The sequence below is a fragment of the Monopterus albus genome, unplaced genomic scaffold, assembly GCF_001952655.1.
Source record: "Monopterus albus unplaced genomic scaffold, M_albus_1.0 scaffold8.1, whole genome shotgun sequence".
In the NCBI taxonomy this organism is placed as follows: Eukaryota; Metazoa; Chordata; class Actinopteri; order Synbranchiformes; family Synbranchidae; genus Monopterus; species Monopterus albus.
In genome coordinates this window covers 2,718,035-2,744,839 of record NW_018127888.1, presented here as the reverse complement: position 1 = coordinate 2,744,839, position 26,805 = coordinate 2,718,035, and the positions used below count along the sequence as shown (strand labels likewise).

Here is a 26,805-nt window from a genome sequence, read left to right as displayed (position 1 = left end):
CAGGGCCCAGGCCAATGGCCGGGGGACAAAAGGGAACTGTGAACAGACAATACATGAAAGAGCCATGAAGATTTAGCTGGCTTTGTCACAGAAACGGAGCAGGACTTTGTTTGTGTAAATAATATGAATGAATGAAGAACTTGGGTTTCTCTGCCACTTGGGGTGAGGGATGATGTGCTGCAAATGTGATATGTGGGCACACATTGGATCAGTGCCAGAGTAGAGGAGGAAAGAGGACTGAAAGGAGAAGAGATATGGGAAGAATGGTGAGAGCACTGAAGGTGCAACTTGTTTACTGTGAGATGATGGTGTTTGCAGAGGCATTTGAGCATTAGCTGGGATTGTCATTAACTTTTGTACATCAGCTGTTTAATGTTGTTATCTGAAAATCAGTGAAACATCCGGCGTGTTTACTGATAAAAATGTTTTTCAAGAGAAAAATACTTGCATGTGACATTTTACTTTTCCCAGTTGTCTATTATTATGTTTCTGCATACTAAATCAGTGATCAGCTGTAGCCGGTAAGAACAGCAAAACATGTTTTTGAAATTTCCTAACACAGAATAAACCATTTAAAATATTATTTTTTGCTGACATGCTGTATGCTGTCATTACAAGTGATTTCTCCAACAAAATTTATATTGTGTATAAAAACATCATTTTCCAGTCAAAGTTAGGTAGTTTGGATCATTGGCTCCCAGAAGTGAAGTCACCAAAATTCGATCGCCCCCTGGTGGCTCGTCGCAGTATCGCTCATAAATCCTGCTTCCTCCATGTTAGTGGAAGGGATATGAGCCACATTAAAACCTCAAAGTACAAATTAAATACTTATTTTCCAGAGGTGATTTCTGTGGGTTTTGGTAGATATTATCACATGGATGTGTGTACGAGTGGTAATTTTTCTGGTAAGTCTGTTTTTAATAAGTAAAGTTATTTGATGATATAAAAAGAGGTGCACTTTGTTTGATTTGACAGCTTTGATTGGTGGTCCAGTGCTGTCACTCCACTTCTGGTTGCTACTGTGCAGAATCTGATTGCAAAAAAGCAAGATGGCAGCCGCCGCATTCATGATATTTGGCTTCGTTTTTGCACAGTAGAGGGAAGTGGTGACCCCATGTTCATTGTAAATACAGTATGTCAATAGTTTGAATCAGTTTGGATTTGAAAGTTCAGTTTTGGTGAATTTGCTGGCGCCTCCCAAATCATGACACCATATACAAGACTCCAAGGTCTATTTCGTCAGTGCCCCCGACCCCCTGTTCCTGCCAACTGTGTTAGCTTGTTAGCATTAGCAAGTGTGATAAGAGCTGAAAAGCTAATGTTACATTGTACATGAATGAGATGCTTTGCTCAGCAGAGGCAGTACACTCAACATACAGGCTACAGGATACATTTGCTGTTTTCAGAGCTTAACAATATATTTATGTTTGATAAACAGTAACTTTAACTGTGAAAAACAGTGGTGCTACATTACTGACACTGCTCAGAGAGACACACACACACACACACAGCAGAGCCTCTCCTAAAGCACCTTTACTTCAGTTTCAACACAGGTATCTGTACAGTGACTCTCTCAAAAGGACATAAATATGCTTGTAGTACCTTATCAGAGCTCTACCAGACTCTGTTTCTCCAGCAGAGAAAAGGACATTCTGAAAGCAGCTTCTCAAGGTTATTAGCTCTGACTCTGTCCATGCTACTGTGAGCAGTGGTCCGTGTCCCCCTTGTCCTCTGACCCTCCACATCACACAGTAGGCTATGAGGCCATGCCCCCCACTCCTTGCTCCCCACTCCTCAGTTGCATTTTTTAAATATGCTGGGAGAACAGAAAGATATAGAAACATGATGTTTCATGCTTTAAAACTGCAATGATAATTTGATGATCAAGAGAGCAACAGTACAGCAGGTCTTTTTTTTTCATTTGATCCATACATTAAAATAAACACATCTTATTTTTAGTTATTCCTCTTTAAACAGGAACTAATCAGTGCTCTAAATAGATATTTAACATACCTTTAAAATTGAAAAGGAGTAGGCCTAAGCCAAAGCTTAATAATATAGCCACCCCTCTAACTAATTATTACATTTGCCACCTCATAATCAGACCAAATTAATGTATAAATACAGACACATGTTCAAAACAACAACTAGACAAAAAGCAAGCAAATATGAGTTACACTATTCCTGTAGTTATTCAGTACATTATTTTTAAGCATGTTCTTGAACCTGCTGAGTGTCTGACATCTTTTTAAAGAATCTTCAAGTTAAAATATTAGATGACTTTAAGCAAAAATACCCAATATTCTCTGGTTCTACCTTCTGGGATGTTGTCTGTTTTATATCAGTGTTAAATATCACTTGGTTTTGTACTGTCGGTCAGAACAAACAACACAGATGACCTTGTGCTTTAGGAGTTTTTGATGAGCACTTTTTAGACCAAATAATCAATTATAACATAATAATAATCAGCAGATTAATTGATCATAAAAATAATTTTCACTTAAATAAGTTGCCAGTTGCTGTTTCTGTTCTTTGTAGATATGACAAAGAAAGAACCAATACGCTCTCAGTGGATGCTATAATAGCTATTGGCTCTTACTGGCCTGAGCCAAGTGCCTGGTGAAGAGGGCTCTGTCTGTCTGTTGAAAGAATGAATGTATCACTCAGTGAGTCCCTGGGCACGAGGGCAAAGGGGGGCACGAGGGCCAAGTGGTGAGCACCAAATCACTCTCCTTTACCCTGGGGCTCTCTCTGTCTTTCTGCCCCTCGCTCCTCATCCTGCACTCCTCTCTCTCTCATGGGCTTTTTCTAATAAGTCCGTGCATGATGACTATCCAAGCATGAAAACATAGTTATCTGCAAATGAATGGCCGCTCTATGCTTCATTAAAGCCTCTTTTTCTTTTCACACTCTTATTGTGACGCTCTGATATCAATTCAAAGGGCAATTAATGAATGCACACCAACTTTGAAGTCAGGATGATTTCTGAGAGGGAGAAGGGGGTTGTGTCTGTGTGTGTGTGTGTGTGTGTGCATGCGTGTGTAGGTGGGAGGGGGAAGGGGGTCTTTGGGGGTATTTCCCCTTCAAGACCCGCTGTTGCGTCCCAGCCTTCACCCGTGATGGACTAGCCACATTGAGCTGAGGGTGAGCGAGCCCCAAAGACGGTTTGAAGGGAGTGAAAGAGTGAAAAGGCCTAGTGAAGGTCAAGTAGAATGGCTCGTCTTAGAATAAGGCCCCTCTTTATCTGCTGCAAGTATGCACTTTAGGCACAACAGCTGGGGGGGAAGGGGGAGAGAGGTTGTTTTTTAATGTGCATCAGTGTGTTTGTGTGTGCTTCTCAGAAAGTAAGGAAGAATGTGAGTGTGTGTTTTCCTCTCATATATCTGTCTGTACGTTTGTGAGCATGATTTTATTAATGTGTGTCTATGTGCATGTGGGCGTAGCGGGGTTAGAGTTGAATGTCAGAGTTTGCAGAGGCCAGCCAGAGGCCAGTAAATGCAACGTCTGTGCCGCTGATGGGAGACAGCCAGCTGTCAATCACCTGACTAGCGAAGCCTGACTTTCTTTCAGAGCTTTGTTAACTAATTACACCAGAAGCTTTTGTGTTTCATTGGGAGAGAGGCTTAAAATGAGTGTTTATGCTGTGGGGATGCCATGTGTCATCATTAAGCAGACCGTGAGGGATGATAAATTAGTATTTTGGACATAGTCTTTGAGCTTTACAGTGAAGCTACCTCTAAAAAAGTGTGATGATCAATTTTGTTCTGCTTTTTTTTGAATGAATGCACTACTCTGTAGAGCTCGATTACAGATATTTCCTTGTTCAAAGAGGCATTCACTGCCAAACCATGAGTTTTTTAAAATTAATATTTACCATCTGGAAGTTGAGGTAAAACATAGGAAACTGCGATCTACCCTCACCCAAATAACATGAATGCAGCATTATACTGTACATTACAGCTATTCTAAATGTCTCAGTAGATCTTATTATACTTGGAAGTTGTTCATAAAAAAATCACCAATTAATCTGCACTGGATCAAATTCCTACTTTTCAATTACCTTCTTTGTTTAAGCATGACTGGATTGTTAAGGGGGAAAGTACTTCATGATCAGCGGCAGTAGTGTGCACTTATGGACTGCATTTGTGTTGCTGATTGAAAGTGATACGTTTTCATAAAAATCACATATTTCATGTTGTCATACTACCTTCCTATTAAAAAACTTGAGAATGACAGCGAACCTGCTCGCAGCTCACCGTGTTGGACTGTTCCCCACTGACTGAAGGGTTGGGAGTCATTTTCAGAGTTAAAAGAAAGAGAAGAGCTGCAGGGTCACAGGGCTGCAGAGGGTCACTCTCCCCCAGTGCTACACAGGAAACGGGGTTAAAAACACATTTAGCCACAAATGACAGGTACTTCACGTCCTCAGCAGCGCCCATAGATCTTTCTTCACAGCGTCAGATTCCTTTATACCCTTCGACATGTTACTTTTTGCAGCATAACAAGTTTGTGATTTCTGACAGTTTGCTAGCTCCATTTTTAAAAATTTTTAATCCCGTGATGAAGAACACATGCACAGCTCTGGCATGCTCTCATTTACAGGGCAGCTGTGAAGGTTGAAACTCCTCCTTAGCAAGTCAAGTGAGTTTGCCTCCCTCCCACACACACAAAAATCCACATGCACTCATGCACCATATTTTTTCTTAACCCAAAAGAAAGAGCCGCAGATGGGTCCATAAGCTGTCAGTACAGCCATTATCAGGCCCAGCATCTGCCTGCCTTGACTTCTATATACTGTTTAATGCAGTCAGCCAGTCACTTAGTCCCTTGACTCCTGAATAGGAGCAGCATGGATGGCCCGCCCAAATAAATGCTGCGTTTGTCTCCTCTGCCTTTTGTTTTGTGCTTTTTGAGAGGGGTAGGTGGAGAGAAGGGGAGGGAAATGTGTCAGAGGCTCAATTTAGCCTCACTATTAACTAAAGCCCCAGAAGAGTTACTGGGATGTCCGAACAGGGGTGTAAATAGTCCACATATGGTCAATCAATTCCCCCAAGTCCCAAAATCCAAGTTTGACATATCCCCTTTCTCTCACTCTCTCTCTCTCACGCACACATACGTAGATGCTCACTGTGTACTGTCTCATGTCTCAGTGGACATATTTAAGCCTTTGTGTCCCCATCTGACTGCCCCCCTAAAAAAAAATCTGTCTTTTCAAACAGTCTGTTTCAGCTAAATCCTCTATTCTCCTCCTCGGTTTTCTCTTCCCTGGGATGGCGTTGCACAGTGGGAGCCATTTTGGGCTTTCTTGGCTCCGGAAAAGTTGTTTTGGCTTGGAGTCACATGCACTGTGCCTCTTAGGGCTTCAGTTTGGTTAAATTAAACAGTTTTCTTTTCTCCTCTAACTCCTTCCACACACACCCCCAAACTGCTCCTCTCTTATTTTGCGGCTTAATGCTCCTCGGCAATATAGCTGGTTTTCCAGACTTTCTTTGCTCAGATCATTTTACCCTCTTAAGGCTCATATTTTCTCATATTTCGATGAACTGACAAGAGCCAGGGCCATACTCCTTTAAGTTGAGGTGAAGCAAAAGTATACAAAGAGAAGTCAAGTGTTTACAGGAGCTATAAATATAGCATTTTAATATATAGCAGATGTATACAGGCAGGAGTGATAGGAGGGTTAGAGTGGATAATTTGATTGACCAAGGCTATTTGATGGTGCCAAATTGATGTGATCAGATCTTAGGGATAGCAAGACGATGATGGCAGACAGGGCACTCTGAGACTACAGGTTTACAAGGTTGGGAAAGATCTGGGAAGCAGGGGAAAGGCCTCACCCTCTTCTCTCCATCTACTCTTCCCGGCCCTCCTGTATCGGTATAGGAGGCAGTAGACTCTGATGCTGATTTGACCTTATATTTCAGTGTTACAAAAATCATTTTGGAAAGTAGTGTGTGTGTGTGTGTGTGTGTGCATGTGTTGGTGCTTGACAACACAAGCCACGTCAGCAGGGACACTGAAGTGGAGACACCTCAGGGCTGACAAGCTCGATTAACGTAGCCTTCAAATGCATGTAGAATCAGGGGAATCCCAGTACCGTATAGAAGGTCATGTGCTTGGATGACTGCAGTCTTTGGGGAGTGTGTGTTTGTGTATGAGCTCCTGAGCCAAGCCGTGGGGAGCAGTGAGCTTTGGGTGGCTGCCCTCTCTCTTAGCGAACACCAAAACGCTCCATGTGTCACCCTATGAATTACCTGCCAGTTTAATTTGCATGACATTATATTTTAGAATTTCAGGCATGTTGTTGATAAGACATGCGTGAAGCAAGCAGCAACATAAACTTCAGTCACATTTTTTGGATTAAGAGAAAAAATTCTGTTTTAGATTTTGTTTTTACTACAATTCAGGCTTTTCTGTGTCCTTAACAAATGCACACACATAATTAAGCAAGGGCATTTTCACAGCAATTGCGAAGACGTGTTATACTGGAAAAGCAAAAAAGTCCAGCAACACTTGCAGTGTATAGAACGATTTTAATGTTAAGACCACTGACGGTACATAAAAGACTACACTCAAAGCAGCCATGCCTTTAAATATGCGTAAGTTTTAGCCCCCTTATAATTTGAACAGGCAAGTTCTGTAAAAATTCCCCCCAGTACAGTTGTCTTGGAAGGGGAAATTAGTAAATGTTTATTTTTGCTGTAAAGTTGGGCATTTTAATATGGGAGTCTGTGGGGATCGAATCCCTTTTGGAGCCAGCCTCAAGCGGCCATTCAAGGAGCTGCATGTTTTAACACTGGCATTGGCTTCATTTGTCATCCCCGGAGATTGGTGCTTGGTTAAGACTAAAGCAGTTCTGCCTGTAGTCCTCTTCAGGGTCTGTTAAGAGCATGTAAAAAGGGTCACAGACTGACGAAGGCTACAAGCTGAAATGTTGGTCTTAACATTGAAGTGTTGCCAGACTTTTTGCCTTTCCACTTTGTTTTTCCCTTGTTGATGCACCTTAGCACAGGGTGAAGTTGTGCCACAAATGTCTGCTTGGAAAAGATTTGTTATACTGAAAATTAGATTAGATTAGATTGAACTTTATTGCCATTACCCATGTACAAGTACATGGCAACGAAATGCAGTTTAGCGTCTAACCAGAAGTGCAATAACAGCGGTGCAGAGTGCGCAGTATCTACAGTCTGTACAGTCAGAACTAATTTACAGAACAATTGTAATCCATCTCTAAAACGAGTTTAATTTAGTGCATCTCAGTTTTAATTAATTTTCACCTAGATTTTATGTTTTCAGTGATTTTATGTTTCCAAAAGGTGATTTCCTTTGGAACAGGACAGTGATCATTGTAAACTTCAATAAAATGGGTCTTCCTGTGATGAAAGCTGCCCAGAAAATGTTTTTATAAGAAAGTGAAACTTGTGTTCAGTTTCTAATAAAAATGTCTAATGTATCATGAATATAATGATCTCAAAAAATCTGAAATCTGTTGCTTAAAATAACTAAAAAGGATGATGTTTATTTTTGCAATGCAAATGCAAAAGTGTAAATTCAGGTATAAAATATAGTTTCAACCTTTATCCATTCACAGTAAACTGATACATTTAATATATTTTCCCAAGCACTCACCTAATGTTTGATTTCTTACTTTGGAGCAATTCCATAACGATATCAAGAATAGTTGTTACAGCATATTGTAGTGCTGAGAAGTTATAGAAAAACTAAGCAAACAGACAGGATGTGAATCTTTCCAAGTACGTAAATAAAGACTAAGGAAATCATCTGGAAGGATGAAGTTCCTTTCAACTCAAACAGTGTCTACCCATAAATAATAATAATAATAATAATAATAAAGCTTTATTTATATAGCACTTTACAACTCCTAAAGTACACACAAACTGTGGATGGACTACACTTCTACCAACAACAAAAACCAACACAGATGCCCAGACAAACCATCCCCATGGGTACATTTACATTACCAACAACAGCCCCCGTTGCTCCTCTGCGCTGCCCTTCTCACCCCCTCAGGTGCTCTTACAGTTCTCTCTGGATTTTTGGAGGGGGAGGGGGTGGATTGCCCCCGGCTGTGCTCCCATCTACCCCACCTCCCCCAAGCCCTCTGCTGGGCCTCTTTGTGCCCCCTCCCAGCTCCCCCATGGGGCAGGTGACAGCCCTCCACTGTGAAGGGCCAAGGGAGCCATGACGGATTCCACAGATGGAGCGTGGAAATCGCCGGCAAAGACCTTAGCTCTGTAGCTCTGTGGAGCAACAAAGAGCCTGAGAGTCAGAGAGAGAAATATGGGTGGAAAAGAGAGAGATGGGGAGAAGAGAGACAAAGAGAGGCTGAGAGAGAGGGTGAGGAGGGAGAGAAGAGGAAGGAGAAGGTGGCGCTTGTTTAAGGAAGGTGGGGTGGCGAAGTGCAAGAAGTGTTTTCACTGAGTGAATTAGGAGTTTGCTCATGTTTGAATGGAAAATGTGTCTTTCGCCTTAATTTTCTATATGTGCTTGTAGCCATTTAGCTCACTTATCAACTGTATGTTCAGTGCAACACATTTGCTCTTGTGGTGTCGTTATGTTTCATTGACTGAGCTTCTCCACAGACATTAAGCTTCCTCACAGATAACGTTATCTTTCGTTCCACCGTCTTATCTTGTTGTATCTTAACATCACATGATGCAGAATCCAAGAACTTGAAGTGAAACAAATGAGCCTGTTTGAGTCCTCCATAAAGAATCTGATCAGGATTTTATCGTGACTAGACTCCTGAGACTTGAGAGGTGCCTTTCTGTCGCTTCTCTTGAAAAGTTCTCGAAACCCCAGTAGCAGTCATAACCGAGAGGTAATTCCAAAGTGATTAAGGATTTTCCTGGCTGTTCCAGCTTCCCCAGGGCCCAAATCCCTGTGAAATGCTGAGGAACATGCATGTTACTAAAGTCGAAGGGGGAGTGAGAAAGCATTCCTAGTGGCCCTCCTCTATGCAGGAACTGAAGGGGGAGGCTACAAAAGGCCTCATCCCTTGCTTTTCAGCCATCCTGTCCAAAACCAAAGTCCCACACTCCAAATTCCTTCTCCACCATATAAAATACAAGGTCCTGTAACCCCATATAAAATGTTGTTTGTTGTTTAGTGAAAAATGATGTGGCTTGTTTGATCACTGCACTCCGATGAAGAAGTAGTTTGATAAAAGTTCCAAAAACAGCTGATGAAATTAAAATTGTAACCGCAGTTGTATCTTAACATTGAATTTTCCCATCTTTTTCTGCATCAGTTAATGTTGTAGTGTAAACACTGAACTCACACAGAGGTTGATATACAGCGAGCAGATCCACGAGTGGAAAATTGCAAGATATTCAGCAGAGGCTTAAGGCAATGGCTCAATTTCTCTTGCTTCCCCTTTGAAAATATTTTACTTATTGCCTCCCTCATGCTTGAATGTTTCTTTACCAATTTGCTCCTAATGCATGTTAAGTTGACTCCCACTGCTATTGGGGTTGTGAGGAGAAAATCGCCAAAGGGGCAGAGAGGATCAGTTTCACATGAGGGGCCCTGAGCTATTTGGATTCTCTGCTGTTTTATTGTTGCTTCTAAGGGGAACTAATACAGTGTGGCACACAAAACTTCCCCTGTGCTGAGGGGGAATTAATTAGGTGTAACACAAAAAGTGGGCACTCTGGACTTGGTGAACTTAGAAGCAAGCCAAAGGAGTATTTGAAGTACTGAGTTAAAAACCGAGCTACTGGCTTTTGGAACATAGCTTACAATGGTATTAATACTGACCTGTGACAGAGATGAAAAGTAAAAGCACAAAGGCTGTCAGGGCACATAATATCACTGCAGCCCAGTCAGGCTGAAGGTCACACATGATAAAAATAAATATTTCTTATATTTAGGATATTAATTCAGTTAGTACTGAATGAAAATGTGCCATCAACAGTTCTGATAAAAAAAGCCAGATGTTCTCTGGTTGTAGCTTCTCAAATGTTAAGATTTGCAGTTTTACTCAATTTAATGTAATTTGAAAATTTGGGGTTTGTACAGGTGGTCAGACAATTTGAAGGTGTCACGCTGGAGGCTCAAAGAGCATTTATCACCATTTTCTGATGAAACAATTAATGAAGACTGACCCAGTAAGGAATATTAATGATTTAATATCAATTCAAGCAAGCAGTTTTATTGAACCTTTTACTTTTGTGTATCAGTTGTGAAGGTATGGTGGGTAAATTGCTCATGGGCAGCAGTCACATCATTGGTCAGAGGCGAAGTTTTATATATAAAGATAATTACTGCTGAAGCGTAATAGCAAAGCTAAGAAAACAGACAGGATTTTGATCTTTTAGAGTAAGTAAAGAGGGAAGGTGGCAGAAATCATCAGGAACAACGACTTTCCTTTACCTCAACTAGTGTGGATGGATAAAGTGCACCAACTGTGGATGTACTACAGTTCTACCAGCAACAACAAAAACCAACACAGATGCCCAGACAGACAGTGCCCAAGGGTATATTTACAGTACATTACCAACAACAGTCCCCGTTGTTCCTCTGTTGCCCCTTCTGTCATCTTGAGGCTTGATTTAAATTTGTACTGACAGAGCTGGAAAGAAACAAACTATAGTTGCTCAAATAGTTTGATCAGGAGCAATAATTTTGAGGTACTTGTAATAGTATTCGAACAATTTAAATTTCTCATACCTTCTCATACATCTTTAGTTAGTGGTTACTTTGCATCTTCTTTGTTCTGTGTTTGAACAGCAAGTCACTCAGATGAGGGTTCAGACGTGGAGTCAGAGCCCGATCTGCCACTGAAGAGGAAGCAGCGGCGCAGTCGGACCACCTTCACAGCAGAGCAGCTAGAGGAGCTGGAGAGAGCCTTCGAGAGAACCCACTACCCTGACATCTACACCAGGGAGGAGCTGGCCCAGAGGGCCAAACTCACTGAGGCCAGGGTGCAGGTACAAACATGCACATACAGTACAGTATACACACCACTGTGAGTAGCTCAGGAACTGCAGAGAGATAGGTGGATTTAGTCTTGTTGAATACAGACATTCAGATGATGGATATTTGGAAGGGTTTTTATGAGCTCAAGAGTTTTAACATTCACCTCAACCACAAAGAAAACCATGAAATCCTTCAGCTGAAGATAATCATAAAAGTGTTTATGAGATGGCAACAGCACTTTGGTCAAACAGGTACCTGTATACAACCGAACACATGCACTTGGTGACCTGACCTCACTATGAACATCCCTCACACACACACACACACAGCTTTAGACATAAACCTTGAAGCTTTGTGTTCTCTGACTCCCTAAATTGTTCGACTCCCTCTCAGTTTGTTCCATACAGTACAACACACAAACATACTTGTACTTCTATCTTTCTGAGGATATGCATTGACGTAATGCATCCCCTAGCCCCTTACCCTAACCTTAACCATCAGAACTAAATGTCTAACACTAAACCTAATTCTAACCTGAACCCTAAAACCAAGACTTAACCCTTAAAAAGCTGTTTCAGAAAGTGAGGGCTGGCCAAAATGTCCTCACTCTGTAGCAAAAAAAAAAAAACCAAAACTTTTTTGGTCCTCACTATGTAGGAAGTACAGGGACACACACACGTGTGCCTCTCATCTTCACTCCCAGGGGCCCAATCTGAACTCTTCTACTTCTGATCTGGACTCCAGTAAATTCTCCTCCAGCAGCTCCATATGGGAAATGTAAGCAAGCCCAGCAAGAGGTCTGCAACCATATGGACACAGCATGTCACTTACTGCAGCTGGCCAGGATACAAACACAATACATGTACACACACAACTTTATCTCACACATTGTCTCCCACATTGCTTTTCAGTTTCACACTCTGATGGAACTGTGAGAGAGGTTATTGGTCAGTCTCCTACTCTCTATGCAAATATGCAAATGTGCACATTTACAGCATGTGGAGAGGTGATACATTATTTACCCGTGCAAAATGGATACAGATGGATTGTGTGAGATTGGAGTGTTACAGACATGAAGTACATCATCACTGCTACCTTTTCTAGGTGTGGTTCAGCAACAGGCGGGCAAGATGGAGGAAGCAAGCAGGAGCCAATCAACTGATGACATTTAATCACCTGATCCCAGGAGGTTTCGCACCTTCTGCTATGTCCAGCATCCCACCTTACCAGCTCTCTGACAGCACCTACCCCACTTCATCTATAGCACAAGGTTGGGAACAAACTTGCATCATTAACACAGTGGTTGACAGTTAATGTGAAAAGCGGTTTATTCAAATCAAATTCCAGTTTCAAGTATTCATGCCATGAGCAAAGATTTTTCTGCCAGTGCAAATTAACTGTAATTTTTTGGGGTTAAATGAAAGAAAGCTTTGTTCTTGGCTTGACGACAGTGAATTTTTCATTTAATTCCATTGGTTTTCAGAACTCATTTATGGTAGGAATAATCTACCACAGACAGACATGAAACCATTTATTTGAGGTTCAAAAGTTTAAGTCATCCCAGTTGGAGCTATAAAAGTTTTACATGATGTCAAAAGTGTAATGAAGATCCTCGGCTTTTAGTTTCCATTAACACTGTTAAAAAGGTACGTGTGTAAGTCATGGAGGGAAGTTGTGACTTACTGTCCTTACTATAAAAACACATTTTTGCACATTTTAATTTTTTTAAAATGATTTTAAATTCAACTAAATATATTTTGACAGAACTATTGCTTTTTAATTACAACACCACTCTTCCTTTGTTAAAATGATTAGCATTATAATTGTTTTAAAAACAAAATGAGGAAGGCTGCCCCATGAAAATATATTATGCAATATTTTTGACTTTTGTTTCTAAAAATAAAAACATCTAAATATAAATTTTTTACACACAGAACAGACATATTTTCAAAAATATTTTTGAAGAAATCGACACAGTAACAACAGCTGTATGCTTTGGTTTTAGCTGCACCGACCAATTAGCAGTTTTGTTTTGTAGCTTTTATCTGACAATCCTTAAAAGTGTTCTAACTTTATCCATCATGTGTTTGGTAGTGTCAGAGCCCCCCAGCACGGTGCATCGGCCCCAGCCTCTCCCTCCTTCCTCGGGCCACCAGGCCTCTGGTGGTGGGGGACAGGGAGAAGGAGGCTCTGCCTACTGCCTCGCCTCCGGGCGCCACTCCTTCTCAGGCTACTCAGACAGCTTTGTGAGCCCTGGAGGACCGGCCAATCCTATGAACCCCGCCATAGGAAACGGGCTCTCTCCACAGGTGAGACAGGTACAGAAATAGGTGCATGTATATGAGCTGCTTAATTCCTCAGTGTCCTTATATCCCTCATTTAACGGTACATTCCTTAAAGAAAGTTTTAAGAAATTTGTTGACAATATGTGATTTAACTCAATAAAAATGCTACCATTAATAAATCAATAAAAGTATAATGTTAACATACTTAAATGTCATTTGAAAACTGACATTGGATTAATTTGTGTTAAGAAAAACACAAAGTTAAATGACGTTACCTGACTTAAGTTTGTATTTTTGCAGTGCACTAACAACAGGAAAAAGAGCTGTGTTTGACTGCACGTATCGCTGGAGACTCAGATAGTTTAACTTTAATGGATAATACCCATGACATGCCACACCAGAGCTTGGCCGAACTAAATCTGAACATGATTCCAAAGAGCTGAAGCCGCTTGAGACTCGATTTATCCTGCCAGACACACAGCTTCGTAATAAATCAAGAGCTGCTTTGTTTTGATGGCTTTTCACATAAAATTCCACCCAGGTGTGGAGTACATAAACACACACGCTTGTTGCGCCATAAACTGTATATTCTACACTCACCCACTCCTTACAGAACTGGAGGATGAGTCGCCCTTTTGGAGGTGAAAAGAGAGATGACTCCAGAAGGACAGAGGACAACTGAGCATGTGACAAATGAGAAGTGAAAAGTCAATTACAGGCAATTATCCAGGCATGAATCCCAAGGTCTCCACACCTAGACAGAGGGTACAACAGAGGAGACAGAGGACTTAAAGACCCTAACAGGCAGAAAATGAGATTTCAGCCTGGCGCAGTCTGACTTCTCAGAGAACAGGCCGCAGCAGTGTGAAGATAGATGCACACTCATCCTGATACACACATATGCTCACAGGTTCACATATTTACAGAGACACACACATGCACGGTGTAGATAATTGATCAACTCCATGACAGTTTGAGGATCAGTTAAGGATTTTTCAACATCTTTTCCACAACTACTACATGACATGGTTGAAAGCACACCTAAGTCAAATTTTCAACTTTCTGTTCAGATGAATTAGTGCAATTTTATATTTCAAATACAACAGCAGTACAAGGAACAAGAATTCTCTTTTATTCCCACATAAATTCATGCTACTTTCTAACTTCTGACCATTTTATTTGTGTGACTTTGGTGCAATGTATGTATTGTGACACATGCTTTCAAACCTACAGATACATATACACATCATCTTCATGGTCATGTATATGTGCACAAACAAAGCAACAGAGTTTAGCCTCAAGGGAAGCTTCTCATGATTACATTCTCAAAATGTTTGCCATGATATGAAAGCAACGGTTCTAATTTATTTGTATATATTTCATATGGCGGAGAAAAAAATGTCCCATTTCAGATGTTTCCCCCATCCTAACATTCTTCCTTGCTAACTCGTGGACCCACTGATTTAGGCCGCTGGCAACGGCAGCACTCCAATATGAAACACTCTGGATGGGCCAGCCAGCAGCCATCTCATGAGGCAGGGGAGAAAGAAGGATGATGATAGAGATAGGTGAAAGAGAGCAAACGCCAGACTCCATCTGTTTAAAGGGCATTTATTTCTGCTACCTGTGTCTTGTTTCAGAATCGTGGTATCCCTCCTCTCTTCCTGTTTACACCAAACCTTCCAAATGCAGGTTAATTTTTTGGGGGAAAATGTTGCTGGGCATGTGAAGAAACACAACTCCCCTCTTCAAATCAGCATGGACTCCTCCATTCACCTCCCCTACTTGGGAAATGATTTAAGCAGGAACATGTGTGTGTGTGGATGTAGAATAATATGTCACTTAGAAGGCCAAGAGGACCCAAAGAGCAGCATACCTGCTTCTTATTAGAACAACTGAAGGAGCCTTGAGCTCTTTGCTCTGTTGGGACCGAGGTGGGATATGATACATTTAGAGGCAGTAGGTTCAGTTAGAGTTACTTTCAGTTAGAATCTCAGTTCCTTATTAACAGTTTACTGAGCACCTTAATAACGGACAGGTAACTTCAATGAGCAAACAAGAGGATCTGTGGTATCAGGTCTGTTTTGAAAAACTTTGCCCCACAGCTATTTTCCATCCTTTGCTGGCAAAGGACTATTCCCCCAAATTCGATTATCTGGTCGCTAATAAAGAACAGGTCAAGAACTAAAGGATTTCTCAAACTGCAAATCTATTCTGAGGTTGAACAGTGCTGAGCTAACACAGACCTTTCTTTTGTGTTATCTTTGCGGGCATATCTTGCTTAGAGATAAGTTGCTATCTTGTGCCATGGACTTTTGGAGCATTGTCAAAAAGAAATTTTAGAATAAGCGGAGCTGTGGCTCTGAGACAAATTGCTTAATTCTTCCTCTTTGGTGCTATCTCTGTCTGGAACGGGCTTTTGTTTTGATGTCCGCGACAGGGGGATTTCCTCAGTGTGTCCAAATGTGCGCTTGGCTCTGTGTCTGTGTCAATTTATATTACACACTCTCCTATGCGTTTATGTTAAACATTAGAGATATTTAATGTTCTGCTAAGTACTATTCCCACTGTTGTGTGAAGTGAGCTGCTTATTGCTGTGATTTTTATTCCATGTATCTGACTTTTTGTGCTGTTGTGAGGTGTCTTGTTTTATTGCTGTTGTGGTTTTATTTTATTCCATTCTTGTACCTGATTTTATTCTTTGTGCAGCACTTTGTAACAGTGTGTTTAGAAAAGTGCTACATAAATAAATTTTGATTTGAGTTGATATTATAAAGGCTTGTCTTCCACATATCATCCCCTACCCCTCTGGTCTTAGCTGTATTTCCCCTAGCTCAGGTTGGAATTAGAGTTGGGGCCAGTCTCTGTAATCCTAGTGGTGAAATCCATCCTGTTTGTCATAATTCCACTGGTGATGTGTGCTTAAGCAAACAAACACTGTTTCTATTTCTGCTCAAACCCCACTAACATTAGAGCCAGTATGCAGTATACAGCCTGAAACTAATTTAACTTTCATTTCTCTCTTCTTCACTTCCTTCCCATCAGGTGATGGGTTTGCTGAATCCAGGCGGTGTGCCACATCAGCCCCAGAGCGACTACGCCATCTCCCCTCTGACGGGCGGCCTCGAGCCTCCTGCCGGCATGGCCGCCAGCTGCAGCCAGCGCATGGATCACATCAAGGGCCTGGAGGGTCTCACCAGCGTTCCCTCCATGTCAGCTCTGCCCTCCCTGCCCAGCTCCCAGTCTTACTGTCCCCCCTCCTACAGCTCACCAGGCTACACCGTCGACCACATGGCGCCCTACCAGTACAGCCAGTACGGACAAAGTAAGGTCAATAAACTTCACCTTTTTCATTCTCACCTTTTACTTCCATACCCAGACCTGTACACAAAAATTCAAGCAAATACCATATGTAATAATGATAATAAAGATCTTTGTTTGCACATTTAGTCAGTTAGCAGTTAGCATAAAAAGAAACCAAGACACAGCGACAGTAAACGGAGTGAAAGTAACAAGTATAGGAAAAATCAGAAAATGAAACACAAATTTGTTATATGCTATATACGCAGACTAAGCTTCTCCATCCATAATCATTATATTCAAACAAATATATGCTCTGTAAAGATTCAAAAGTAAAAGTACTCGTTAAATAGAATGGCACCTGTCAGTGTTGTATTATTCTATTAGATCATTATTATTGTTGCATTAATATATAAACAGCACTCAAAGTGGTATGTTTTGTGTCTAAAATCTCAAAAGATAACTAGAAAATAAAAGGTGCAGCATTTCCCACTGAATATTTGAATAGGATCATGAAGTGGCATAAAATAGACATAATGCAGTAAAGTACAAGTATCTCAGAAGTGTACATACGTACAATAATTGAGTTGAATCTAAGCGGCGTTGGCTCAGGTAATGGGGGGGGGGGGGAATGGTTCAATCCTTGGCTTCTCCAGTCCACGTTGAACTGTCTTTAGGCAAGACACTGAACCCCAAGTTACCCCCGGTGATATCACTGGTGTGTGAGTGAGTGAATGTCTGTGTGAGTGAAAAGGGGGGGCTGGAAAGTAGTGTAAAGTTCTTTGCGTACGCTTCAGTGAGTAGAAAAACGCTATATAAAACCATTTACTTAGATGCAGCCCACCACTGCCATTTTCAGTCGGCTCCATCCACACTGGGTGTAATTAGTTTATAATTTTTAAGCGATGCTTTGACATGCTTTAAATATCATTAAGTACCCTGGTCCTGACATGAAACCTTTAATCATATTAAATAGTGTGATGGATAAAGTATTTCTGTCTGAGTGCTTTGCAGCCTAAACATTTTGATCTTCTAACTGAGATAAGATAAATCATGTTTTCAGTCTGTCTCATTTGGTTTTTCAGTTTGGTAGTTCGTCATGCAAAAATAGTCCCGAGATTGAAATGGGAACAGAACCTTGACATAACTCAGGCAGTGTTGTCAGCGAGTAATATTCAACAGTGTTATGGTTGCTTAGCTTGGTTCGGTGGTGATTAACAGATTTTGTATTGACATTAATGAGCTTACGAAGCATTGCAGTAGTTATGCGGTTCTTGCATTTGCTGACACGTTTGATTTATCTTGTGTACAAAACTGCAGGATATCTGTCAACATTTTTAAAAACTTATTTTTGAAAATGTGCTTGTGTCAGGATTTTGCAATCATGTGACCACAGAACAACAAAGCCACATGATTATTTTTAAATTAATGACCTCAAGACCTTTCCAGTTTTCTAGTGCAAACTGCTGAGTGGGTGCATAGCAGCCTTTCACTTATTTTCAGTGAAAGAACTAAAATGAAAACATCTGAATCAAATCAGTGGATACAGTGTATGATTATCAGGCTTTCTGGTAGTCTGCTGGTCCAAGACACATCTCCTGTAACCGCAAATACCTCGCTTTGATTCCAGGGATGGAGAAAAAACATTTGTAAATGCAGATGACAGCACACAGGTAGCTGCTTTACTGCAGCTAACATTTTTCCGGGTCCAGTCATGCAGTGTCAAGTGTTGGGGTTAATTGTGCAGATCTGATTTGATCGTCCCAGCGCTGATACTGAACTCTGCAGTCAGGTACACTATAGAGTCAGCTCCCGTCAGGGTAAAGTGTAGCTGTAGTGGTGTCTGATAGCCCTCCTCAGACTGTTTGCTCTCAGAGAATACTTACCTGTCCAGCACTGAGAGGCTCTTTTCACTTCACATTACTGTTACTTTAAGGGTTAAATTCAACTTCAAACAAATCTCCGTCTAACTTTGGAAGACAAGTCATTCTCTGTCACAGCCTGATTACAGCGGCCGCCGTTTCCAATTCTGGTCCACAGGGGGTTGACCAATCAGGTTCATCCACTGACCTTGTGGCAACCTCGAGACAAGTGGGCCCTTCAAAGAGCATGGCAGCGGTTTAGTCCAACAAGCCTGACTCCATCTAGCTCTGTGGGGTGGCAGGTATCGAATGAATATCTAACTTAATATCCGAGAGCAGCAAATGTCTAATGAAATATCTCGCTCAAATATCTCAAAGTGGACAGAATAAAGAGTTAGGGTGACATGCGAAAAACCGCTAGCATGTGGCACTGTACATTTAAACACACACACACACACACACACACTCTCAAACCCAGCCACCAGGACAGCGCGCGCACTCACATACACCTCCGCAGTGTTACAGGCCTGAACAGTCCATCTTGATGTGATTAATCAGTGCGACTGGATAGCCGGTGTGCGGTTGGGTTTGGAGCTGCAGAGGAAAGGTCCTTTCTGGGGGTGGATGGATCCTAATAGCCTCTGGCAGGGCGGCTATTAGAAACAGGTGCTAGGACTGAGGTCAGCTGGAGAAGCAGTGTTGAGCAGTGCTGTTCCAGGTTCCAGCGCAGTGTAAGAAACTGGTCTGTACTGCTGCACATTTTGGTGACATGTATCTCTGACTGGCCTGGCTCACGGAATTTACAATGGTAACCTATGAGATACTTGTTTGTTTTTATTCAGGTAATGTCTCTGTTGCTGAGCAGACATTGCTGTAGTGTTTTTGAACAGCAAATTGCAGAGGCCTCAGTGTAGGATTGAATTTTCTGTTGGTCACGTTTCTGTAGGTTGTGTATTTTTACCTGTTTACTCTTATGTAGACTAAATATCTAAATATCATATATCTACTACTATTTGATCAGAGCAAAGACCTGCAATAATAATTAGTAGTAGAGAACACCAAACATGTCTAATGTTATTGATAAATACTAAAGAATTATACAGTAGGTTACAGGCTGTAATTTAAGGAGTTCTCCATTTTTAAAATGATTTAATCATGACCGTGTTAGTTAAATCAGAGAACATAATGTCCTGACAAAAAACTGGAAGATTTTACATGGGAACTTTAATGCACTATTGTTTCCAGAGTCTCTTTATTTTAGCAGCATTGTGAGAGTTACATTCCACAGTGTAATACTTAATTGGCTGATTCTTAAATTTTGCTGTTTTAAGGCCAACAAATCTACTACTACTTTCGGCTGTTCCCTGTTGGGGGTCACCACAGCAAACTCCGCACAGAAAGGCCCGGAACCTTCTTGGTGCGAGGCAACAGCACTAACCACCGCACCACCCTGCTGCCCTTTAAGGGCAACAAATAACAACCACAAATCTGTAAATTATTCAGCGTTTCACCACCAAAATATTACTGCTGACAATACGGAGAAGGCAAAAGAATGTGAGGAAATAAAGAAAACATAAGGGAACAGTTAACAGAGTAGGTAAAATATGACAAATGCACCTGAATAAAACATTATGAGACTTTTTTGTGTCTGGGGTGGTAAATTAAATATATGACCAGTATATTTTAGAAACTTGGCCAGGTGAGGATTTGCATATAAAGCAATGAGTGCATATTTTATATAGGATATAGGATTCTTCACTTGTTTTCCTTATAATATTGCAGATTTTAAATTATAGTTGCATTTATTCAGAGCATCTTCACACTTTTGTTCTCACATCTTCCTCCACTGACCTTACACCCCAAATCACACGCTAACAATAGCCATACAGTACATATGTTAGTGGAATGGCACGCTAAAACATATGCCCCAAGTTTATTGTGGTCATTTATCTCTTTTATCATCTTTCCACTTTCCTTTCACTGGTAATAATTTAACTGTTTCATCCTTTTTAACAGGTGCCCTTCCTTATCTGAGGCCTGAAATCACCTGATCAGAAGCTCTGGAATTTACAGAGGAACAATTTGTGTGTACAATGATGGAAATGTTTTAATATCTGGACCAAAATATTGCTGCCATTTACCAGGAGACATTCTCTACTGCAGGACGTTATAAGATTAATTCTTGGTGGAAAAACGGACAAAAGAAGAAGGGACCGCAAGAAGGAATATCAAACCAAAAGCAGTTAACTGACTGTGCTGCATTAGTATTGTTAATGAACGGAAGAGATGTCAGCGCTTAATGCAGTTGGTTCAGTGAAGTTGTGACGATCTATAGTGCCATGAGGAAGCACTTTCCACAGGCAAATCCAGTGACCAAACACCATCTGTGGACTCTGCTTTTGGGGTCTTTTTAAGGACAGCAAATGAAAATCTATCATCGCAGACTACCAGCCTTTAGGCCAATGCTTAAAGGAGGATGTTTACATATTTTAGGGCCACTTGAGTACATACAAAATTCCACATATCTCCAAATTAATCCCCAAATTGTATCAGCTAAAAGGAGAAAAGAAAGGGGCTTTGTTGATTTTACTGCATTTATTTGAGCCCTCTGCATCCCACACATGGAGAGAAATTCCAGAGAGAAGGAAAACAAACGTGAGCAAATGAATCTGTGGGTTTTATTGTATCAGAAACTCTAATGTACACCACAGCTGTACTGAGAAAGTTCACTCAGACATTCCTCCACCTCCCGATTCTCCCTCACTCTCTGCTGTCCTTCTGTCCCGCTGATGTTTCAGACGGTGAGGAAGAGGTCTTGGCCTTTTGTAGTTTTAGAGAGAGACTCAGAGGAGGTCAGGGGGTGACTTTAGGAAACGTGACAGATGAGAAAGCTGTAGAGGAGGGCGGTGGAGTAGTGGCTTTAAAGGTGGGGGGAAGTAGGCAAAATCGATCACACGGTTTAAAAAAAAAAACCCTTTAAAGATCCTCTCCCATCAAGAAAAAGCCACCGGGTCACAAGTCACGACCGAAAGACTGAGACCGTCTTTAGTTAATGATAAAGGCAGTCATTCTCCTAGTTGACCAGAAGTGCAATATCACATATCTCAGAGTCAACCTCACTATTCAAACAATATAATAAATTCAAATGTGCCTCTGAAAGTCTTACAAAACACTCTGGAGTCAAACTCTGGGTCGACTCTGGAACTCCAGAGCAACATGTGCCTTTGAAGGCTTTTGGGTCCAAATCAAATAGGAAACACTGTTAACGTTTCTATAACAACACCATGAAGGGACCACAGTTGTCCAAACTTAAGTTAACATAGCATCATGAGGGAAAGAATGAATCAAGAGAATGCCAGTGTAAACATAAAATCTCCAGGAATGACAAAGCCAAAATTATATATTCTTTATTATTTTGTGTTGCTTGGGACCCTTTCTGGTTCTCTTTAGCAGGAGCAGGAAATACTGATTAAATCTCTAGTGCATTTCAAACATATTTATTGTCACAAATGTACTGTATTTCAACAGTGTCATTGTAAAAATTTCCACAAGGTACAAGTGACAAGCAATACTTTATCCATCAAATTAAAGCTCAGAATAGCCGAGTGCTTTCATAAGCGCTCTTGTTTTGTCCACGTGTCTGCATTAGAATGAACCAGTCCTTTCATTCATTTGATATATTTTGTATTATTTGACAAAGTGATATGACATAATGTCATGTTTACAAGCGCATTATCCCTACTATTTATAATAAAAGAAACATTCCAAAAATATCTGCAGTTTTATTCATTTTTTGTTCATCTGGTGTTAATTACAAAATGGAGTGCTTGTATTTATTTTTGCCACAACTTGAGAAAAAGGAAGCAACTGCGCCTGACTATGCTTCACCCAGCAGACGAATACAAATGCACTTAGAGACAGATGTATACTTTTGAATGCGCTCATGTGGTCCAACCAAAATACCCCCGGCAAAACGGGGATAACCAGACATTAGATTTGACAGTGAACACAACAGTCTTTCTCACAGATGGTTGCTCAGACTTCTGCATTGGCGTGTATTAAATGCCCCCCCCCCCCGGCCCCTGCTACTGTAACAAACTGACTTTTGTTTAACAACCTCTCTGATGAAGAGAAAAGGCCTTAAAGCATTTTGGACAAACAGCACACCCGGCCCTTCCAAAACTTCTGCAACCCATCCACCCTGCTTACATACACAGGGCCCCCTGTGCACCACATGCATTCATACATTATGCTCATGCTCACATATAGTGTTGTTTCTGTGTGTGCATGTTCATGCAGCCTGGGGGTATGAAGCCTAATTATAACATTCTTCTGATTAATCGTGTCTGCTGCCGGGCCTTGTAGGGGTGCCGCTGTGTGCGGCTTGTGCAGCCGGACCACACGCTCCATAAATAAAGTTTAGGTTAATAACAAAGTTAAGGATCACTCATAGTCATGTCAGCGCTGCTTGTTGAGCCTGAATGATTCAGCCAATAAGATGACACTGACACAGACTGTATGTCATTAAGCACACACACACACACACACACACAGTAGAAAAGTACAAGCAGTGGTGTTCTAATCAAACACTCCTATGGATACCCACACACACACACACACAGTATATACATACATTTGAGCACACATGCACACACACTGTTTGCTTTCTTAATCAGTCCTTACCATTAAAGATGAAGACAAATCACACCTGCAAAATTCCAAAGCTCAGACATTACTTTTATTAATGAACCCTTGCACTGAAAAGGCTATTATTTCTTTAATACACCCCAGAGTGTAGTTAAATGGAACTGTTTTAATGGCATTTCATACGGCCGGATAATGACACATTTTTGGATCGCTGGACCTTTGCCTGGCAGCAGAACAGCCAATATGTCTTTTTTTCTCCACACATGCTGCTATATGAAAATAAATCCAAATGAAATAACCAAATTTTTTTTACAAAAAAAAAAAAAAAATCAGTTAATGCAGTTCAAAAATATTCAGTGATCAGGGAGAGGAGGTGGTGTTAAGGGTTGGGTATGCAGGAGTAAAAAATTATTTCTTTAATAGGGAAAAGTTGGTCAAATAGGATATAATTGTTTTTGTTGTTGTTGTTTTGTTTTCCCCCTCCTGCTAATTCAGTGTTGTAACTATAGGTGGCGTTATGTGCCTTAATTGCTGGTTTGTAATCCGCCAGAAGACGAAGGGAAGACGAAGTGAACACCTGTGGACCAGGTGAGTAGCCCTGGACTCTAAGGCACAGGCCAGTGGAGGTTCGGCAATATTCCGATTTTGCTGTGAAATAAAAAAAAAGTAGAAGCTATTAATTAAATAGGCTAATTAACACGTCTAATCACATATACATAGCAAGTTATTAGAGGAGGAAGAAATACACAACACAAGTTTGGCTATAGTTTAAATAAAGTGAACTTGTCTTCAACAGCAAGAACAGGAATAAAACGCGTCTCTGGTCGTCAGTGATCGTCTGGACAACTTGACTTTACTGTCACTGGAACATGAGCGGCAGATTGTCCAGATTATATTAAATCACCTCAGTGTAAACTAGCGAGATACAGCGCTGCTTCATGGCTGCTCTTGTCATGAGTGAATGTGACATGTGGACCCAAAGGTGCACCAGGTGTTGGGATTGTTGTTTTCTTTGTCACTATGTGTTAAAATTGAAACGTGTTTACACACATTGTTGGCTTTGCATTTATGGTGGTTAAATTGATAATTATCTGCTGAGTACGTGAGGTGGTGGTGTGTATTATTATTATTACTACTATCGACTATGCTTAGGTCTGGTTTTCCTTTAGTGGCTTAGATCTGTAGCTACATCTGAGCTGTCGATTTCCCTCTGAGAGCTTATCTCAGTTACACCTGCCAAGTGCACGTTAGAGTCAGTTCTGTCAAGCCTGTGTTCTTGATCTGGTAGTAATATTGATTTAAATTTTTTTTTCTTTTGTTGTTTTTGGTATCAGTCCAGTCAATTTGGGATCACGGGATGATCATGGAAAATGTAGACCTTAAAAAAACAAACTGCCTATGCCACAGATGTGGATTTCAATGCAATTGGATTGTTGACTCTTGGGTACAGTGCAGTTATTTATCAAGTTATTAATTTTTTTTTTATGTACTGCAAAATGTGAGTTATGTGGTTTTAGAGTCTCTCCTGCTGAGACAAATATGCTTCTGCTGTGCTCATTTAGACTTCTGAGGCGAATAAATGTGATAAAACAAAATAAGTAAAACATTTATAATGTAAATGTTACACCCATACATACTGACTCAACTTTGTTTTTTGTTCTTGCACAGACAGACACTTTGAGGGAAACGCTAACCGTGTGATCCAGTAACTCACATATTAGACAACCCCCTGGGTTAAAGAGTTTGTTTTTTTTTCTCTCAGTGTTGTGATCCAACATGACCTCCAGTTCATGCCAGCAGCTGCTTCTGTCATTCTTACTGTGTTAAATGTGTGTGTGTGTGTGTGTGTGTGTGTGTGTGTTCCTACCATGTGTGGCTCTTGGTGTGCACACAGAGAAGAACTTAAAAATAATGATGTAGTCTGAGAGAAACCCGTTGGCACACTGACTTGGTGGTTAGCATGGAACGCTTTCAGTTCAAATTTGATAACCAGCTGCCTGATGTTCGCATGTTCTGCCAGCATCTGTGGGTCTACTCCAGATGTTCGGCTCCTTTCTACAATCCAAAGACATGCATGATACAGGTGAAATGGAAACTCTAAATTTGATTTAGAATCCCATTGTCTATATGTAAGTCCTGGACACATTGGACTAGAATTATAAAAGAATAAAACTACTTGACAGAATATAGTAAGAAAACATACTGTAAACATCTAACTTAATCTAACTAAAAGTTACAGTATATAACATCTTTTGGACGTTGTTTTAATAGATATATGCCCCAATGGGCAGAGGTGCTGTCAAAGGCTATTTGAAGATATTCTCTTCTAAAGATTTTTGACTAGGATTGCCCTCTCAAACCAGTCAGGGGTGGGACTACACAGCTGACAATCAAAATGGAAATGTGTTTCAGCTCCATTGACATCATTATGACTGACCTGCCGGCTAGCAGGCTGCTAACTCCAGTGTTAGCTGAGACAGCTACTCAGATAATAAGAGCATATTTTCAAGGGAAGGAAGAAAAAACCAACAAATTTGGATTTAGATCAAGAATTTATATCGGTGCCACTTTCAGTTGAGAGAGAAAATTGTAGCTTTAAACTGACAAAACCAATTTTAAAGGCAATAAGAAAAGAACAAATACATTCAGTAGTAATTTTGCTCAGTTGAGATGTGGATCAGTGGTCTGTGATTTGACTGACCTTTGCAAGTATCAAGCTACTGTTTGTCCAATTCAGGTTTTGTTAATTAATTTCCTTTTCTCTCAATATCAGTATAGCTAGTCTTCCTGTAAAGATCGGATCAGTCCTGTCCTCTCTACACAGGAGGTAGCCAGGTGGGAGAAAAATGTTTTGGGGTGTCTCCCATATAACCCCCTGTACACACACTTAACCCCATGGCTCTCCCCAGCATTCGAACACTCTGTCATCACAGGTCCTGGCTGCTGCTGCCCTGAGCAGGAACACATGCTGGGGACAACTTAACCTCTGGACCTCCAGACAGAAAAGAACATCGATGGGGGGGTGGGGCAGGTGGGGGCCTGACAGGAACAGGCAGACGAAGATGAGGGAACACAATGAAGATACACAACTGTAAACTGATACATTCCCAGATTATCACCGTCATTTGTTAAATATTCTGTCTCTTGTCTCTCTAGATACAGTAGATCTTGTCATGTGACTACATGCCAAATTTGGTGGGTAACATGTTTTCACTTACAACAACTTCCTTCCTTTGGGGTGACTGTATGACTCTGGGGTTTTTAGAGAACTTTTCCAAAACCCATCAGCTAAAAAGAAAAAAAAACAAACACGGTTAAGTTACAAATGGCATAGTTTTACTAAGGTGACACCAAAAGATATTTAACATTTAGGGGCTAAAATGTTTGCACTGAAAAAAAGTGCATGCGCCTCCCCCAAAATGTTTTTGAATTAGTTGTGTAGGCCAAGAAGCAATAGGCTACTAGCAAAGTGAAAAGATTATAGCCCCCGCACTAATTTGATGCTCCAAAAATGATATTTATTTAGGCAGGGTATGATCTTTTTACTTTACTAGTGGGGTTAAAATGCTGGCAGTGACGCCAGTAGATCTCATGTTTTGAGAGTTTACTTCTGTATGACTTGTAAATGTTGTTTTTGGTTTTTTAAACATGGCTTCTCGTTCCTTGTTTTCTTGCAGTTTTTAGTCCTGTTAGCAGAATGGTTCTAGGGCTGGCAGTGCTGCCATGTTAGATAGTCAGTCCACCACTTTGGTCCAGACTGAACTATCTTA

General features: G+C 40.9%; 1 protein-coding gene across 4 annotated transcripts in view; it reads left to right on the top strand.

Annotated features, from left to right (window-relative positions):
• Positions 1 to 22,121, top strand: part of pax3b (paired box 3b) — a 31,180-nt gene extending 9,059 nt beyond the window's left edge. The window contains exons 5-9 of one of the 4 annotated variants that reach the window (XM_020586469.1): positions 10,753 to 10,952; positions 12,046 to 12,211; positions 13,036 to 13,250; positions 16,272 to 16,551; positions 20,405 to 22,121. In XM_020586469.1, the coding sequence (XP_020442125.1) occupies positions 10,753 to 10,952; positions 12,046 to 12,211; positions 13,036 to 13,250; positions 16,272 to 16,551; positions 20,405 to 20,439 (896 nt within the window). In that variant the 3' untranslated portion in view covers positions 20,440 to 22,121. Of the gene's footprint in view, positions 1 to 10,752; positions 10,953 to 12,045; positions 12,212 to 13,035; positions 13,260 to 16,271; positions 16,557 to 20,404 lie in introns of all 4 variants that reach the window. The other 3 variants (XM_020586478.1, XM_020586462.1, XM_020586473.1) reach the window with 3 other exon arrangements.
• Positions 22,122 to 26,805: the final 4,684 nt, after the last annotated feature.